The 20,447-nt window shown below is 40.9% G+C and overlaps 1 protein-coding gene across 1 annotated transcript; it reads left to right on the top strand.

Annotated features, from left to right (window-relative positions):
* The first annotated feature begins 417 nt into the window (after window positions 1-417).
* tshr (thyroid stimulating hormone receptor) lies at window positions 418-20,077 on the top strand. The gene is made up of 10 exons (XM_068576482.1): window positions 418-587; window positions 6,210-6,281; window positions 7,242-7,316; window positions 10,988-11,062; window positions 11,559-11,633; window positions 12,352-12,429; window positions 13,079-13,147; window positions 15,072-15,149; window positions 17,653-17,841; window positions 18,324-20,077. Exons 1-10 carry the CDS (start codon window positions 418-420, stop codon window positions 19,774-19,776), a joined length of 2,334 nt encoding a protein of 777 aa, XP_068432583.1. The 3' UTR covers window positions 19,777-20,077.
* Window positions 20,078-20,447: the final 370 nt, after the last annotated feature.

The following is a 20,447-nucleotide window of genomic DNA, read 5'->3' on the forward strand; positions in this document are numbered from 1 at the left end:
TAGTATAATGAATGAATTTTGCATTATTGTACTAATGCAACTATACTAGTATTCACTGGTTAGAACACAATAGAACAACTAGGACTATACTACGGACAAAATAAATAAAAAACTATCCTCTCACACACGAGTGACTCAGAAGTCGACCCTCCCTCCAGTTGAAGACCACCTCCAAACCATCAGCACTGCAGCTGTCCGTCCACCTTCCCAGTCTCTCCGTGACTCTATAAAGAGCACACTGCTCCCTGGTCCCTACCTGAGGATTATACCCCAAAGACAAGCGTCACAGGCTACACTGGGTGACTTGACCTGACACATACGTGTTGTTGTGGACATCAAGGGAACAGTGGAGAAAAAAAACACAAGTCAGTCTGGGGATATTTCTTTGCCGAAGCTGACAGCGAGCATCACTCCGGCATGCAGGTGATAACATGCGCGTTGTTTACGCTCGTCACCCTCCCCATCAGCGCCGGGTCGGAGGCTGACTCCTGCCCTGCTGTCTGCGAGTGCTCTGAGTGGAAGACGCACACAATCTCCTGCTTTGACATTGCTATTCTCCCCAGGTTTCCTGCCAGCACGGAGACACTGTAAGTAGGCGGACAGAAAGGCATCTGCGAAAGCGATGCTGCGGGGTTTGTTTCATGCCTTCTGAATGTAAAGTGCTCTTCAGCCCGAGGAAAAACCATTATAACTTCTTGAATATTCCTTCAAAGTGCCCCAGTGGGACGTTGCGGCTGTCTGTGATGTTAAGTTTATTCCATTTTATGGTGTTATATTCAGTATGTGTAGCTTTGGAACACGCTATGTTCCAAAGCTGTCAGGATGACTTGATTCTGGATTTCACTGTAGCCAATCTGAAATATATTAAAGGAATACTATATTTAGGAGTGATTTATAATTGGCTGTAATTTTTATTTAAGTTGAAGCATATTTTTTTAAGAAAAGAAAAAGAAACACATATTCCCCCATTATAAGAACTACAAAGAAATAAACACCTGAATTTCCCAGATCTTAATTTGATCTATATTTGTGAATGGTTAATTGCAGTTTTTGTTTTTAAATTTCCCTCTTTAATTATCATTACAGTTTACAGTTCAATATCTAATATCATCACAATTGTCCCTAAATCTTGCAATTGCATTTAGAACATTTGAGGATGGAGGGAGAGACGGTGTCAGCGAGAAAGAACGTCCACTTCAGAAAATTTCACAGAAGACTGAACATTCAGGGCCCTTCAGAGAATCAGTACTGCAGGCATGCTCTAGACAAGATACCTTAAAAAAAACAAAGAAGGACGCTTCATTGTTTCATTAAAATGTAATGCTTACTACTTTTCATTTCTTTGCATTTTAGGATATTTTTGAAAAACAACCAACACACACCTGCTCACATTTATTCATTCAGCTTCAACTTTGATGTTTATTTATAGCCTATATAGTTTAACTCAGTACACTGTGTTAATTCACTAACAGCCAAGCTAACATTGACACACACTATTTAGATTAAATAATGGTCCTATCCTATGTTCCAGCTATCAGACTACACACTGTATAGAGTAACCGTAATGCATATATAGTATAATAATACTACTGCCAGCTATAAGAAGCAACATGATTACTTTTATTCGTGATTTTCGATTCATGTTTGTTTTTTTCAAATAAATACAATAAATATAAAATGTCAGAAAATTTGGAACCCCATCACAGTGTTTGAGAGAACATTATGGCATCTTCAAGCTGCTTATAACGCTCAGAAATCTGTATGATGTACTATGTAAAAGGAGGAAACCTAAAGAAAAGAGATTTGACATCTCTGTTCACTCTCTGTGTACTACAAAGAGGATAAATCCAACATAATAAAATCCTTGTCAGCATTACAGCATAGAGGAGGCTATGTGTCGTATAAACAGATGGTAATTAAACCAACGGAAATTATATATATATATATATATATATATATATATATATATATATATATATATATATATATATATATATATATATATATATATTCGCAATGGCTGATCTGTGTGCAATCTGTCGTCTTGTTATCTGAGACCTCAAAGACTCTGTTAAGAATCCTGGGGGCCAACATGATGTATTAGGTCAGGGTCAACTCTCAAAAATGTAGCAGGGCTTTTACGCTTCCTAAATTGCTTAAGTACAGGGCAGAAGTGATGCAACAGAGAGCGGCCAGTTTGCCACGGCCTTGAGTGATGGAAACACGTGCCCTTCAGAGGGACACCGAGCCATGTGTGAAAACACAGAACTGGAGAATATTTCCATTTACATCTGCGTTCTTAAGTGATAAATCAGACGGCAGTGCTATATTGTATTAGCTGAACTTTTAATGACGTTATTGTGAAAAATACTCAGTTTGATAGTTTTACTGTTCCCTTTCCACACAATTCCTCAAAAGCCCTGAGCTGATCTAGGGCTCACTAATGAACAGCGCTCCATCCTTCAATGCCAAACACCACTCTGCATCGCCTCCAGCAGCACCCATCATATAAAATTATCTCCCGATCACTGCCCCAATTCACTTGAGCTTGTGCCCCGACGTCCCCTACGATTTCCTCACATTCCTGCCCAGAGTTTACCCAGAGCCCTCCAGGAGGATTGAGACATGAAAGCATGCCAACAAGCACAGGATTATCACCCCTCCTGATGAGAAAAATAAATCCCAAATAGATGTGGGATGTTCTAGCAGATGAGGCGTGATAGAGTTTGTTGTACGCTACACACACTGAGGAATGGATGGTCCGGCTGACCGGGTCAGGCCTACTGGCTCCAGCTTGGCCAAGATTTTAGCCACGTACTGAGATACTTACTCAAAAATCACATAATAGGAACCTTGTCTTTGGATCAAATACTTCAAATAGCTCGCAACCCCTCTCCTTGGCTTCAATCTTCTCATTTAACTCTCTGCGAAAAAGCCAATATATTCCTTTTACATCTTTTTTTCAGCATTGGTGGAGGTTTGTTTGGTTTATCGACGCTATCATTTTTTAAATGTTTCATTCATTAACTTAAGAGTTTGGTTCAAAATCATTTTGTGGAGGAATATGTTCCTCCTCAAAATGTAAATGCAAAGCAGACTGTGTGAGCATGTCGGTGTGTGAGTGTGCATGTGTGGACACTTAGAGATTGGAGTCCTTTGTGTGTGTGTGTGTGTGTGAGGTTACTCCATGTGTCACTGGGAGGCAGAGAGGTGGAAAGGAAAGCACAGACACGCTTAAAGGCCTGCGTAGCGTGACTCCCGACTGCGTCTGGACGATGCATTCAAATACAATATTTACCTTTTACAGCACATTTCTCAAACACCCGGGGAGTACCATTTGAGAATAATTAAGAGGAAAAAAAAAACTTCAAGGGAAAAAGGGGAGGAAAAAAAACGCAGCGGTTTCAGTCTTTCAAAAACCTCAGAATTTCTGGATTGGAGTTCAAACATGTGATAACTCGTTATATTCGATGTCTCTTGACCTTTCATCTAATATCTGAAAATGAATGGTAACAGATGAGCACTGGGATTAATTGTTGATCATTATGAGCTGAGATTACTGGAAATAATGACAGTTCCCCAGCTATTCATTTGTACCAATGATGCGTGCAATGGAAATTGTTGCTGTTACTTCTGCAGTTATTACCTCATGGAATTATGAGATGACACATTTAATATTTCATAAAACCGAGAATAAACTCCTTCGAAAGGTAATCACTCTCCCCCACCACCTGTCCGAACAACTTTCTTTTTTCGGACGAATTTTATAAAACCTAGATTAAAGTAATTTAAAAGGTATTCCCTCTCCGTCTGAACAATTTCTCGTTCTTGCTTGTGGACACTGAACACACAGGCTTAGAACAGAACAATGAAATAAAGAAGTAACTCTCTGCTGCATCTCCAAGCGTTCCGATTGAGGAGACATTACGGATTATTTCTTTTTGAGAATGTTTGTTTAGAAAGCTCTTCTCTAGTTGACATTGAATCCCACTGGAGGTTGACTGTGCAGCTGAGTAACTGAGCCTCTCCACCAGTCCCCACAGACCATTCCACATCAGAATGGGACAGAGCGCATAGTAAACACAGCTACCATGTCAATCCAGCACTGGCAATATTATGAAGTGTATAGCTTCTCCCCACTTCAAACTCAATTTCCCATCCTGTTTGTTTTCTCAAGGTTCTATCCAGAATGACAAATTGGGGGGGATCATTTTCTCCTCAAGCCCCCGAGATGGGCTCGTTGGTCTTCTCCCCGCGCTCCTGCGAGAAAATGCATGCTGGTTATTTGGGTTTGAGCACGGTGGTGAGACGCTGCGGTTCTGACAGGGGTGTTTGGTATCAGGGTCTGCTCTGTGTCCTGCTGTTTGTTTGAGTTTGTCAGACCGCGTGCAGGGTGCTGTGCCGCCCCCCGACACCCCCCGTCCCCCTCCCCCTTGGGAGTCTGATTCAGAACCATGGGCCAGATCTCAGCCTCTGAATTAGCCTATTGTTCCCATGATTAGCCGAGGGTGCGTGAAGATGCCGGCTTTGGCTGAGTCACTTTTTCTACCTGTTTCCAAATGGATGCACACACTGTTTCCAGTTGAGACAGGATGCAGTGGAACTAACTCTAAATGTGCGTCCTCCTTCAGGCGGGCTCTGTAGAAACAACATGACATCAACACATGTGGCTACCATCCTTATCTCTTTCCTCTATTACTATGTTTTGATTCCCAATTCCACCACAACAACATCTGTTGCAAGACCACAGGATAGAAATAATGCACTTTTGACAAGCCAGGTAAAAGTGCTAACAATATTAGGCTACTTGTAACGATTCTGGGAGATAATCTGATTATTTGTCAGAGGAGAAGATTTCTGTGTCTTCAATATAAATCTACAGGCAGCACCCGGTTAGCTTGATAAGCACGAACAAAACACAAAGGAGAAGTGGATTTTTAAAAAATCTTTGGTCAGAGCCAGGCTCGTTTTTTTCCGTCTGCTTTTTTCCCTTATGCTAAGCTAAGCTAACCATCTCTTGGCTATAGGTTAGCAGCTATTGACAGCACAGATAAGCGAGTAGCATTTATCTTCTCATCTGATTCCAAACAAGAATTGAAAAAGTTGAATTCCTAAAATGTCAAACTATGTCTCTTTATATATATATATATATATATATATATATATATATATATATATATATATATATATATATATATATATATATATATATTCCTAAAGGGCAGTCTGTTATCCTCGCTTACCTTTAGATCTCCTCTTGTCTGGAGTTATTAGGACAATTTTAAATATAAAAATAATTGATTTGAAATTTACATTTGGGTAACAGAATCACTGGAAACTGTCATGATTTGAGTTTTCTGTTTCCTGTTTTATTTTCTAGTCTTGTGTCCTGTGTGTCTCTGCACTTCCTGCCCTGGTGATCGTCTGGGATTGTCTTTCTTCCTGGTTCCTCATTGTGTATTCACTTCACCTGTGCTGCCCTCATTGTGTCCACCTGTTGCTCCTTACCTCCTCTTGTATTTAAACCCTGTTTGTCTCCTGTCTCTTTGTCGGTTCGTACTGTGTGTTTCCCTGGTCCCCTGTGAGGTTGTCGTGTTAGTGTTTTTGTTCAAATTAATTACTTTAAATCATTGATGGGCATTTGGCGTCACTCTCAGAGCTTCCAGTGACAGGAACGGGAGAAAAAAGCTCACCTTGCTGTGTACAACATGAACAAAATGCACGTTGGCTCTTCTAAATCACCTTTTAACACCTCATATAGTATCTACTTTGCTTAGCATGTACAAACAGTATAAAAACAATTTGTCACTCTTTGAGTGACTATTTCTTGGCACGCACCCAGCAGAGAGTCCCTGGCAGGAATCCTGGTATATTAGCAACCATAAAACCACAATAGGTTGCTATCACACTTTTGTTTAGATATAAACATGCTTCAATTGCACTATTGGTACGAAAATGTTGTTACGTTTAAACAAACCAGCTGTTCCCAGTTAAGCTAAGCTAACCATCGGCTGGGTCCAGTTAGCACCATATTTAGCCTACCTTACAGATATGAGAGTGGTCTTGTCATCTAACTCTGCAAAAAATCAAGGAAGCGCATTTGCCAACATATCTAGCAAATGTCAAAGAACACCTCGCTCACAGCCATCCAAAAACAGAGTAAAGTGTGTTTGTGACGACTAAAATGTCCATCTTTATTTTCCAAGCAGATGGCTTTTCGAGACCCGTCTGTCATCCGTGCCAACAGACGCCTTTGCCAACATGGTCAACATCTCCAGGATGTGAGTAGCAATTTATTCAGTGGGATTATTCATTCAAGGCTCTCCACTTTTCATTAACTTCTATTCAAACACGACCCCTTTCGAGTCGTTCTCTTCCACCTGTTGCCGTTCAACTGCTCTGCTTAAAAAAGGGGGAATCTACCCCGGTACCAAACTCCCCACTCTTTTCCTCTCTGTCTCCCACCCAAGCAGATGATATGCTCTCTGGTTAGTATCACTGCTGTCTCCTAATCACAGCTGGAAGCGCTAATGCGTTAGTTCAATAGGAATGTTGGTCTTTCAACCGCAGAGGGTCTTGGACATTGACTAGGTATTCCAGTAGAGCGATTTGGGTGTGTGGTGATTTTAGATTCCCAGTAGAGATGTGTAGAGGTAACAATACACACTTGATTCCCAGCCACCAGGTCTAACATTTGCGTCCAAGTCATGCATGGAGGAAGACAGAGGTGCATGATACGTTTTCTGGGAGCAGCCAGTTGTGCTCTCTATCCAGATAAAATGACTGCATGGGAGAAAACTAACCAAATGTCAGTGAGATTTAGTCTGATTCTAAGTAATATAAGTAAACAGAACCTACGTTTTCATTCCTAAGGATGATCAAGTGCTAAATTCATGGTTTATTTAAAGAGCATTATTGTTACTAAGGAATAACAAATGGGAGCAGAGTGACTGATGACCGGGTAATATATATGTGAGGCGCATACCTGTAAAATTACCCATCACTTTGGAGGCTTTAGGCATGGTGGGTTGATAAATTCTGGAAAGAGTTGCAGGCTTTAGGATCATTTTGAGAGCCACACACTAACTCTTTTCTAAAAGCATGTCTTACATTTTGCCTGCATGCTGGTACAGTACCTTCATTCTTACAAGTTAAGCAGATGGTTAGAAAACACCATTATTTTGATATTACAAAGGCAATTTGTACTTCAGATTTGGTATAACTCTGTGTATTTCTTTTAGATATATATCAGTGGATGTGATGCTGCAGAGGCTGGAGAGGCACTCCTTCTACAGCCTGAAGAAAGTCACCCATATGTAAGTAATTAAAGGAAAGTGGCACGTTTATGATTAATCTGTATTGATCTTTATTGATTAAGCTGCTGCATTTGCTCTCTGGAGAGAAAAATGCTTCATTCTGAACCTTGCCGGCAGCAAATGAAAACAAGGAAGAAACCCATTAGAAGCTTATTTCTCTCTGCACACCCCTGAATGCACTTCATCAGTGCAGTTTTGCCTCACTCATTTGGTATAATTCATTGGTGCAAATTATACATTTGGTGTAATAGCTTATTATCTGATATATTATTACTGATCCTGGTCTTAGCAGACAGTCAGAATAAGCATGGAAAGAGCAGGGAGGCTAAACAACTGCCAGTATTTGGGTCCTCTTCTTGTCTACTTTAGGCTCTTGTTGAAGCAGCTCAGGGGTAAAAGACTCAATTATGCGATAGAGATTTATGGCTTGGTCTCAGAGTGGACCGCACACTTTCCAGCAGAACACCTCCTAGCACTTCATATATTACTTCAAGACGTCCTGCCTATGTGAATGATTAGTTCCAAGTGACAGCATCTTTGTAACACAGCAGTTTGTGTGCTTTCACTCTTCAATTACTGTATATGTGTGCATGTGCAGTCATTTGAGACACTAGCTATGATTAACAATGACAGAGATTCACTGGACATGAGTTGGTTTATCACATGGCTGTCCTTTTTTATCGTAATTGCCATTCCCTTTTGTCTTTCTTTAGTAGCTGCCAAATTCCAGACATCAAAACACAGACAGAAACAATAATTCAAACTGCAAGCTGAGGGTTGAATCCGTGTTCTGGGGGTGTATTCTGGATCTCCGGGGCCTATTTGCCACTGATTGGTGTGGTGTAGTGCAATACATCAGATAATGGCATCTCTCTCAGGTTTCCTTTAGGGTCAGACACAAATTAATGCTTCGCTTCCTGTTGGCTGCTCGAGGCCGACAGCAGCTGTGGATCTAAGACTGCGGTCGGAGCAGAGAATTCAGAGGGGGCTGGTGAAGTTTGTATCATGCCACCAACAAGAGGAACCACTAATGTCACGCATTCCTGCTTTTTACTGGAACAGTGAAATACATAAATAGATGAATCTCAGTTTTGATCATCTGTTGGCAAGGGATGTGAGTGTCATAGATCGCAACCTCAAGAGAGTCCTCCCAAAATACCATCAACACGAGAACTTTCCGACAAATTGCAATGTTGTAGCAATGCATAGTGTATGAAGATACAATGAACAATACTATTGTAATATTTTATCATATTTATCATGGCAAAACTATTATCATATTTTATCATGTCATAGCAATACTATTATCATATTTTATCATAGTTATTATAGAAATACTATTATCATATTTTTGTGCAATAATTGTGCTGTCATATCTTTTATATTTTGTGCCTTATTTTTTATTATATTATTTTTTTTTTTTTACCTTAAGTTTAATGTAATTCTGTAAATTTAGAATAACTGTTATCTGTGCTTTTGACAGTAAAAACATCTTGAATCTTAAACACACAGTTCATGAAAGCTTCAACATTTTTGATCATTTGTGCCTAAAAGAACGGGCAGAAAGGAAAGAAGGTATTTTATCTTGCCAGCAGCAACATCAGCATGTTTGTTTGGGTCATCTCCAGGAAATAAAGTGGGTAGTTAAAGCTGCATTGATCCAATTAATATGTGTCAATGTAAATGGAGAACAAATCATTAGCCGACTCAGCAGTTTCCATTAGCTCTTTGGAAGCTAATAGTTTCTCTGAGCAGATTGTTTTGGTTTTACAGCCTGTAACTTAATGTCACCATTCTTATAACCCTCACTTCCAGAAGCAGAAGGCGTCTGCTTTCAACATGTCAAGTTCTGCAGGTGTCTTCTATTGCACAGCTTCCCAAACTTGAAAAGGGACCCATTGAACCTCCAAGGACACAAAAGGGACAACCCGATTTCTTTTATGATTTATTGATGGATTTGTTTTGCTCTCGTTGAATTGAAAGCAGATTATTTTTTTTCGAATGGAATAGGTTGTAGATGAAATAGCTTGGGAATGGAGTAGGTTGATAACCTTAACAAACAGAGAAACAGAACACATTAATATTTCAAACATATTTCAAACTTAAACATTTCTTTGGCCTTTACCATTTCCATTAATTCCCTTCAAATTAACTTAAGCATTTGCATTTGCATTACTATTCCATTTTTTAATTTACTTTGGTTTAACTCAAACATCTATGTAAACACAATTAAACCAACTAAACATTACATCACAGTACAGTACAACAATCCGCACGAACCCCTCTTCCCCCCCTCATGTTCCTACCAGTTGCGTCTCTGGGTTCACAGGAGCTGCGTCTTTATTTTGTGCCGCAAGGTGCAGCAAGTGAAAAGGGTGACAGACCTGATTGTCAAACATTTTAAGCCCTGCTCAGAAAGCACAGGTGAGTCCAATCTGTGGAAGCACAGGTGGAGATTGTGTTCCCTGTTGCCCCTTCAGGCCTGGAGTGCAACAGTCAGTGGTCCTTGTGTTTGTTGCTCTGTACTTTGACTTAACACAACAAAAACTCTGATAAACACACGGTACGCTAACCGTCCTACAGCAGACGGCGCATAAGGAAATTTAGCAACTGGCTGGTGAACAGAGTGGAGCATTTAGCAGCTAAAGAGCTAGCTCTTCCTCGCGAGTTGGAGACCAAAAATAAGGACAAAATGATCAAGAATCCTGGACTTGAGATCCAGAAACACAACTCCAAATAAATGCTAATGTTACTCCATGTCTGCTGGATGACTACATAGTCAACAGTTTGCTAATACATTCATGTTTATAAGGTGATATTGTGTCACATGGGCAAAAAAAGAGCTAGAAGCGGCTTTTTATATAGAAAGAAGATACATTCTGTGAATGATTCAGTCATGTTGATCGTTTATGATCGAGATATGAGATTAATGTATTCTTTTCTGGTATATGTTTTTGTGCAGGCTATTTTGACACGGTATGAGATGACGGTACCATTTACCTACATGAACCTGATTCTACTCTTTAGATGAATTCAAGTGTCAGACGTGACCAGCCAAAGGCCCCAAAGAAAAGAGCAACCACAGAGACAAACAATAGAAACTGAAAGTAAAAGGAATTGACGACCCATTGTGTTAATGACTCACAATGGTTCAAAGAGTTGTTACAAAGATTCAAACTCTTTAGCTCACCTCTTTATCTCAGCTGTTCGAGACTGCTGGACAGAAGACGTCACGGTTATTTTGACCGATAAACTGCCCTCAGATATCTTAGTGTATCTAGTAAACGCCACCACTGGGAAGCTCAAGCTCTCCCACTCAGTGACTTCCACTTCTGACCTCGTCTGCCTGCTGGGCTGAGTGTGTGTGAAGGAGGGCCAGGGCACATGTTCCACAGCACAACATGGCTTCACACAGCAGAAAGAGAGGTGTTGGGTCCAGCCCAGGGCGGACCAGAGTAAACACACTAATGAATCACTAATTGGACTCTACTTCCGGCCCTGGCTGGCTTCACCGACTTTCCCCTCTCTCGCACACTGGCGTGCACCTCATCTGTTCTGTCCAAATAATTTCTTAGTGGCACACACTTCTGTCATTTACTTAGGCTCTGAATTACTTTGTTTTTATGTGTAGGAGCATTTTCAGGACACTTGTTTCTTGTCTGGTCTTTCAGAGAGATACGCAACGCAAAACGTCTGAGCTACATTGACCCAGAAGCCTTTCAAAATCTCCCAAACCTCAAATACTTGTGAGTATTTTTTCATTGCACCTCATAGAGTTGCTGTCATTGATTCCCTCATGTTGACAACGTTATGGTAATCCTAAAAGACGTGGAGTGAATATTTAAAATACTTACATCTGGCAATCATTTTGACATTGTGATCTATTCATAGCATTGTGTGTACCAGTATGGGCAAGAGTGAGTCATGCTTCACTTGAGTTTAATGCAGAGGTACAGGTCGAGTTCAAAAAGTGGATGCACACTGAAGTTTTTAGAAGAATTATAACGTCTCATGATGATTTAAAGTCCTTTCAAGCCCCATGGGTCGTCAGACTACTGGTCTACTTGAACTGGGCTGGTTATTAATAAATTATGCTGTGAAACTAAACTAAGATTTTAGGGAATATTTTTTTTCATAGCAGTGCTTATTACCCTTTTGCATTAAGCTGATATAAAATACCATTTCTCATTGGAGGTTTCTGTTCTGTATGGTCCTGACTGCTTCTATCCTCTTGCTGTTTAGGGGAATTTTCAATACCGGCCTTTCTTTCTTCCCTGACTTGAGCAACATCCACTCTAATGACATGAACTTCATACTGTAAGTTGTTATAACTTAACCACTTTTCAACTTAATACACAAGTTCAAACGGCTACGTGTAGAAATTGAAATTCATTGCCACATCAATTCAGAGCCATTGCTGTAACTATCACAGGCCGACAAGACTGTTAGAAAGATGAGCAGCTTTTTGTCTTAATGTATTTTTACTTTACTTTATCATTCACTGTATTCTATGTAAGACAGGAGAGCAGGTAGAAACATTAATGTTTGGAACACTATGTTGTTGTGATTATGGGAAATGTGGTCTCAATTTTGAGAAATGCCCCCACTAACAAGAGCACTTTCCTTCATAAAGTTGATTGTGTGTTATTAATATATAAAATGTCACATAATGGCCCTTTCACACTGAACAGCAAGACCGCAATTGCACTTTGAAAGCCATTATTTCCGGGCCCTGTGTGACGGGCCCTGTAGATGATGAGCTTGTGCTTTCTGCTTGTGTGCGTCTTGGTTGTCAATAGGCATCTGCCTTTCCATATATAACCCTCTGCATGTCTGCACCAAATGAGCAGCTACTCTCACATCCTCCACATCGCCCTCTCAACTGCATCTAATTTAACATTCCTATTGAGACATAATACTTGAGAATACATTAATCAATTACATCCCTGCCTGTGCCACTTCCCAGTGTAAGGTATTTCTTATATTATTATTAACTCCACTTCATTTCCTCTCCATTCGATGTCTTCCTTTGCAGGGAGGTTGTTGATCATCCCTTCATCACGGAGATTCCAGCCAACTCCTTCCGCGGCATCACCAGCGACGTGCTGACAGTGTAAGATATGTGCAGGAGCAATCACATGTATGGACACGTGCTGTTTTATGCACATGCATAAATGTACAGAAAAATAATTGTTTAACTTCATGCAATTACATATATGTTTGTGTCATACACTTGTATACAAAATACACAAGGGGATTGTAAAGATAGAAACTGTAGTAAGTACACAGTAAGTGTGTCCTTTATTTCTAAAGCCAATCTAAACCCTAAAATAGCCACGAGAAGAAGTGTGGTTTGGGCAAAGTGACCTCACTTCAAAAACATGTCCTCACTCTGAACTCCCTTGATTCTGTCAAATATGGAAAAACAAGTACACAGACTCAAAACACAACAATCACATGCATGCGGTTAGGTTTGGGAGCGAGGAGGGAAAAGGGAGACTGCAATTTTAATCCACCAAACAGAATGTTACGGAAAATGTTGGGCTAAAAAATGCAAAATTGCACAGGCGGATGAAACCTTGCCACAAAATGTGAAATAAGCAGGTTTTACTTATCTCTGTTACTGCTGCTCAGGAATGGATGGGGCCTCACCACATGGGACATATTTTCACTGGATTCAGTGGATTGGTTATCAAATCTGAAGATACAAGTTATAATCGGTGCTATGAGCTTGATATCACTGACTCCTGCTTTCGTTTCAGGATGCTGTATGGAAATGGCTTCAGAGAAATCCAACATCATGCCTTCAATGGGACCAAGCTAGATCAAGTGTAGGTGTTTCATATGAACTCTGAATAGTTTTGGCTTTCCTGCAGAGAGTTACATGAGAATATTGATACAGCTCATGTCTGTAAACTAATTATGAAATTGAGTATAACTTGAGCGAGAGCGGGTCGTCCTTCAATCAGAAGGACGGCAGTTCGATCCCCGGCTCCTGCCATCCCAGCTGTGAATGCTGAGATAGATCCTGATGGGGGCACCTTGCATGACAGCCTCTGTCTCAGTATATGAATAGGTGTGAATGAGTGAATGATGACTTGTAGGGGTGAAGAGCTTTGAGTAAAGGTGCAGTGTGGGGGATTTGAGTTAAGGGTGGATGAGAGGTGGATGACTCAAAAACATGAATGGTTCTCTCTCGGGCCAGTGTTTGTTTGGTCCCTTCTGACCATGGCTGCCAGCGCTGTCTGTAGATATGAATGGCTCATTGTAAGGTCACGAGCAATTCTTATTTTCAGATGATTATACACTGAAGAAAAACACTTATTAATATGATATTCCATTTAGGCCAATAGATCCATCTAAATGCTACACAATGTTCGGTTAAAGACTTGAAACAAGGGAGACAGCTTGAGCTAGAGGACCTTGATCTGTCCAAAAGTATCAACATCCACCTGCATCACTCAAGCTGATTCATTAATCCAGGATATCTCATCAAGTTGTAGTTTTATTGGCGCTCATGTGCAGGACAATTTTGGCCTTTTCCTATCTTTATGCTGACATCAAAGTGAAGTTAACCGGCTGCAGGCGTATGGATCATACGGAGAGTGGTATCAATCTTGTGATGTAACTCTTTAATTCAAGAAAATTGAAAAAGCATATTTCTCAAAATATTGAACAGTTCCTTTAATTTTGTTCAGCAGTTTTATACACACGAATGGACACACTAATCAGAGCAGTGGTATGCTATTGTGACTTGTGTATTAGGTTGCAGGGTTATTTTTGTATTCACTTAAGATTCAAGTTATGATTCATTCATTCAAAAGCGTTTTTCTGAAAATTCATTCTCAAGTTAAGTTATTTAAAAATCGGGCAAAATATCTTTTTTTCTGAGACACTAAAATCAATTGATTTAAAGGTATTACATTTCTCAGGAAAATGGTGTTGCTCTGTATTTTAAACCATTTCTGGCATGGCACAGCTGACATCTGTATTTCTTACCAGAAATTGCACTACAAAAGCAGTGGGATCACGTCTCCACAGGCCTTCTCATATGTACTCTAAAGTCTAAAGGGCATCAGCCCAGCTCTTGAATAGGAAGCTGAAGTTCTCATGTAAATGTATTCTCATAAAAATATGTTTCCTAAAGTGTGAATCAGGAAGTCTACATTGGATACATCAGATTACAGTCACAGAGAAATGTAAGCAGTGCTTCATTTTTCTCTTAATGCAACATGTTTTCTTTGTTCTTGTCACCCGCCGGTCCTGAATCCTGTACATTCAGGATATGAGGTATTAATGATATTAATCTTCTCTTTTACAACACCTCCACACATCCCAGATCCTTATAAGTCCAATCAAGCCATTGGTCCTTGAGTTGTGAGTCTTTGCACACAGGCATTTGTGTTGGCGCCTGATCTGCTCAGAGGGGAGAACTGATCCCAGTGCAGCCTGACCAAGACAAACACACCCCTCACAGGTCTATTATCCTCATTAGATTTAAGGGATTCAGGATGATGGTGTCGCAAGGGTGCAGTGTGTTTAAGGAGAACATCATCACACTGTCTAATTTGAATCAACAATGCTTGTGAGACCCTTTTCTGTCATGTTTCACCCCCGAAATAAGAAAAAATAAACAGAACTGTGCGGTGATGAGGCTTAGGGAAATATTATACCATGCCTCGCCTCTGTCAGTCTGATTGAAACGAGAAGGATAGCTTTTCTATAATAAACTTAAATGTGTCCTTTCCTGTCCAGAGACCTTCACAGGAATAAGTATCTTACCAAGATGGATGAAAAGGCTTTTGCAGGCACCATCAGCGGCCCCATGCTTCTGTAAGTATACCTGAACTTTTTATCTTCCTATTATTACTATTATTATTATTAATAGTAATAATTATTATTATTAATAATAATAATAATAGCACTTAAAAATGACATTCCTAATCTCTAAATAGATCTTTAAAAGAGTAACCGCACAGCTAAACTAAATTATATGACTGTACTGTGATAAAACGCATATTGATGTTTTACTAAATTAATAAAAATCTTTATTTCTATAAAAAAGAATTAGGAATAAGATGTCTCATCGATGGTTTTAAATCAGCCCGAGGCTTGGAAGGTCAATAAGGTAGAAAAGACCATTTAGGATTGATCTATGTCATGAAATAAAAGAATGTTTAGCCTCACATCTCCACACAGTGTCTATCTTTTTTTTTATTTTTCCATAACCACTGTGTAGCATTACAGTCACAGCACAAGCCTGTTTACTCCTGTCTAAAAACTGAATTTATCAGAACACAAAGTCTGATGAAACAATGTTAACGCTGGATTATCTGGCTATAGCAATGTGCCGTCCTTTACTGTGCTAAGCTTGTGCAGATACAACGTTTTCAAAATTATACAAAGGGTGGACTTTGGTTCAGACCTAGGGGGAAGTGACAAATTAAATTGATAAATATGTTTAATTGGTTCCTGGTGGGTGATTTTGGTTACACACTTCTGTGCTTAGCCTACTTAACAGCTAGCAAGTGTGTAACTTTCAAATGAATAAAATACATGTATACTCTTACAAATCAAATGTTGAATAAAACAAACTGTTGCTCAGTTCAATACACTCGCTGCAGCTCACGTGGTCTTGTATGTGATGACTAGCTAAGGAAAGCTAATGGTGGCTCATGTTAAACATTTTGTTTTGCGTAAAGTAACACGATTTGAAAGCTCATAAGTTATAATAAATAATAGGCCTAGTTTGGTACATTCATTATTCACACCGTCAAGATAGATTTGAACAATTTCCTCATTCATTATGTTCAGACCGGAGGAGACATGTGCGTGAAAGGGATAGCGTATCATCAAAGAGTCAAAAATCATTCCCTCACAGCTGTGTCTTTGACCAGGAAATCTGAAACGCATTGTGTGCAAGCGTGGGAGGGAGAAACTTCCGACGTTTCTCCGATACTGTCATTGTTTTTGCCATTCTCAAGGTTTTTAAAGCCGAGTCTCCATTTTAAAAGTATTTGATTGCCAGAACCCTTTACCACGGCTATCTAGTTGCTGTTATGGCTCTGATCTCGCCATCAAGTGTCTGGTTAGCTAAATGGGGTTCGTGTGCAGGTCTTCCTCCTCTGTTCCGATGAGGAACATGTCCTGAGTGAGGTCACCTTCATGAGGTCATGAGTTAAACATCTGGGAATGACAAAATCAGACTGACACTTTTTTTTTTTTACAGCCTTACACAATGTGCCCCATGAGAGGAAAAACGAGCAAAGGGCAACGAAGTGGGGAGAGCAACTGGGACTAAAAAAGAACAATTGGGCTCTTAGTGAATATTAAATACTTTGGCTTGTGTTTATTTTATTTTATTAAATGAATTAGCAGATACAATGACTTAAAGGTTTAAGTGGTTCAGAAACTTAAGAAAGCAAGAGAAAATGTGGCCTCGACTTGGCCCCTGCAAGGGGGAGAGTGTCCGGTGCAGAACAGCAATATGTCCTGATAATGGGATCACACAGGATGTTAGTGGGATTGTCTCTGTCCCATTGAGGTTGAGCTGGCTTTGGCATGACAGCAGAGTGCAAGAAATACCACATGTAATAGTTTAAAGATGATGAAGGACGGAGTAGCTCACTCTAAGAACCAGACTGAGGGTGTATTTTAATCCACCTATGCGATCTCTGGTGTTATGTCTGGCTCCTCTGTAGATTTGCTGGTAGTGTGTTTATTACAGATTCTGGAAAGGTACTCGGTAGCAAAAGAAAGTGTTTGTATTTAGTGTTTTATTAGCAGCATCAAGTGCATACTTACAGGATGGGGGTATGAAGAAAATATTATAATATTACACGTATCAAGGACGTATAGCTGAGTCTCATTTCTGTCATATTCTTCCTGTCATTGATCAGCTTTAGGTGAAAAGTCAAAATATTTAAACGTACAGGTATCTCCCATATGTCCTCTGTCTGCCTCGAGACAGAATGTCAGGAGCAAAAACAGCATTTAAATCCTATAATTCCACAGACCACCGCATGGCCTGGGCAGAGGACTTACAGTATGTTCCAGTGAAAACGAAGAGCAATACATTGGATTTGTTTTGTTCATTGACCCAGGCACACATTGCATCAACACTGGCACAAACTTGTGAAATAACAAAACTTTGAAGAACCCTAAATGGGGTTGAGAAGTTGCTATGAATGGTCCCATGCTTTGGATGTGACTCTGGTGCCCGCTCCACTTTCCTTTCATGACCACTCTGCCAATGTTAGAGCCAAAAATAAAGATTTATGTTAATGCATCCTCATTGTATCGTCTCAAATTCTTTCATTCTCCTTTTGTCTTGAAGAGACGTGTCTCTAACAGGGATCACCTCCCTGCCGACCACAGGCGTTGCTTCTCTCCGGGAGCTGAAGGCGCGCGACGCCTGGGCCCTCAAGAAGCTACCGCCCATCAAAACATTCAAGCACCTCGCCATCGCCAACCTCACCTACCCCAGCCACTGCTGCGGCTTCAAAAACCTAAAAAAGAAACGAGGGTGAGATTCCATCAATTCTTCTAATTTTACATTCGTCAAATGGGCTTAGAGGGGTTAGAAAGTTCGGGTTGAGGCATCACAAAAAGTGTGTTCATAGGGTTTGAAAGACACATGAAGTCCAATAGAATGCTCTTGTGTTTTTGTGTATTTGGATTATCTACCATAGTGAGTGAGGCAGCTGCACTTGTACAGTGTGGATCTTGGCAGGGAGTGAATCAACTCTCTGACGTGTTTACCTATAACTTCTTACAGCGCTGCCATAGTTAATGCCACTCATTGCTGTTATTGTAGGAAGGAAAAAGGTTGAGCCAGACTAATAATGACTCTCAAAACAGGAACCACTTTTCTTCCACTGGATATATAAATGAAATGATGTGATTTGACACTTAGTGTGAGTGAGGGTTGAAACCAGGTCTCTGCATTTTTGTCTAAGTTAGGACTCCAGTTTTTCTTAATGAACTCAATCTGTATGTGTTTTTCAGCTTTTTGGAGTACCTCATCTGTAACTTGACTGCGTTCTACGACCAGCATCAGAAGCGTTCTGTAGGGCCCGTTGGCATCCCTTCCCTCCAAGGGGACTTTGTGGAGGAATCAATCCCAGACCAGGATCCAAATGACGGAAGCCACAGAGAGTCCCAAGACTGGAGGAAAGGTGACTTCCATGGAAGCCTCCACTACCACGCCTATTTTGGGGGCCAGCCAGATGAGGATGTGGGTTTTGGAGAGACACTCAAGAACCCCCAGGAGGACACTAGCCAGGACTTTAACAGTCGTTACGATTATGTGGTGTGTGAGGAGGGAGAGGAGGTGGCATGTGCACCAGTGCCTGATGAGTTCAATCCTTGCGAGGACATAATGGGTTTTGGCTTCTTGCGGGTGTCTGTGTGGTTTGTAAGTCTGCTGGCTGTTCTGGGAAATGTGGTGGTGCTCCTGGTGCTGCTCACCAGTCACTACAAGCTCTCGGTCTCCCGCTTCCTCATGTGTCACCTGGCCTTTGCAGATCTTTGCATGGGGATTTATCTGCTGCTTATCGCCTCTGTAGACCTCCACACACAAGCCGAGTACTTCAACCACGCCATCGACTGGCAGACGGGCCCTGGCTGTGGACTTGCAGGGTTTTTTACAGTCTTCGCAAGCGAGCTGTCTGTCTACACCTTAACAGTGATCACTCTGGAAAGGTGGTACGCTATCACCTTTGCTATGCGGTTGGATCGTAAGCTGCGTCTGCACCATGCGGCAGCCGTGATGCTCGGCGGCTGGATCTTCTGCCTCCTACTGGCCCTGCTCCCACTGGTTGGGGTGAGCAGTTACCAGAAGGTCAGCATCTGTCTCCCGATGGACACCCAGTCCACTGTGGCTCAGATCTACATCTTGTCAGTGCTGGTCCTCAACATCCTGGCCTTTCTTGTTATTTGTGCTTGCTATTTTAAGATCTACTGCGCAGTGCACAACCCTCACTACCGTTCCGGATCCAAGGATACCAACATCGCCAAGCGCATGGCTGTCCTCATCTTCACTGACTTCTTGTGTATGGCGCCTATCTCCTTCTACGCCATGTCGGCCGCGCTGGACCGGCCCCTCATCACCGTCTCCAACTCCAAGATTTTATTGGTGCTCTTCTACCCACTCAATTCCTGTGCAAACCCGTTCCTCTACGCCATCTTCACAAAAGCTTTCAGGGGGGACATATTCATCCTCCTCAGTAAGGTGGGCCTTTGTCAGCAGCGAGCACAGCTGTTCAGAGGCCAGACGGTCTCGTCGAAGGGCAGTAGCGCAACATCTCAGAACCGCAAAGACAAGGATAAGGTTAAGAAAGTTGGAAACGGAGGCCAGGAAGACGTGCCCATCCACCTGAAAAAGTGCTCCGGTCAATCCCACCACCAAGCAGTCTGCCAGCTGACAAGTCCTGAAGAGAGCCAGAGCCTGAACACGTGAGCCAAACACCAGCTCGAGGTAGTAAAGCTGGGCAGGTCCCGCTGGGAAAGGAGAGGTCTCGATGTGTTTGTGGACAGAGCTGTTTGGATAGTTCACAGAAAGATCCAGTATTCTGTATCTGCTTCAGTTTGCAGGCCAAGTTCAGCTGTTTTCACAATTTCGGCTCTGATGATTTTACGGTTCCAGTTGTTGGAGAATATCAAGTGTCACTGAAATGTGAGCCCGACTCTCTCACATAGTTCTTTGTATTTGGAAGGAGAGGCTGAAAAAGAACAAAAAAAATGTAAAGATAAGAACTCAAACTAACATACGTTTTTCAATATTTTAATTTCGTTGAGATTTAATTTAATTTAAAATTCCTGCACAGTATGTCATTGATATACAAGGAAATGTAATAGATGTTAAAAAATACTTAATTTTCCTGTGATAAAATAACCCTTCTTAGGCGCCCTATAATTATACAAGGACAGCCTGCTGGCTCAGTGTTGTTCACTTTATCCAGAAAATGTAAAAAAAAACAAAACACTGCATTTGTTATTGACATATAAATACCTCTACATATAATGGAAGTACTCAATAGTGTTTGGTGATTTATGGATGAAAACAGGACACATTGTTGGTGTTTATTTTGTCTTTTAACCAGAACTAGACAGGAATCGTAGAGCACTAGA

The sequence above is a fragment of the Clinocottus analis genome, unplaced genomic scaffold, assembly GCF_023055335.1.
Source record: "Clinocottus analis isolate CAN_PGR_092001 unplaced genomic scaffold, fCliAna1.0.p SCAF_15, whole genome shotgun sequence".
In the NCBI taxonomy this organism is placed as follows: domain Eukaryota; kingdom Metazoa; phylum Chordata; class Actinopteri; order Perciformes; family Cottidae; genus Clinocottus; species Clinocottus analis.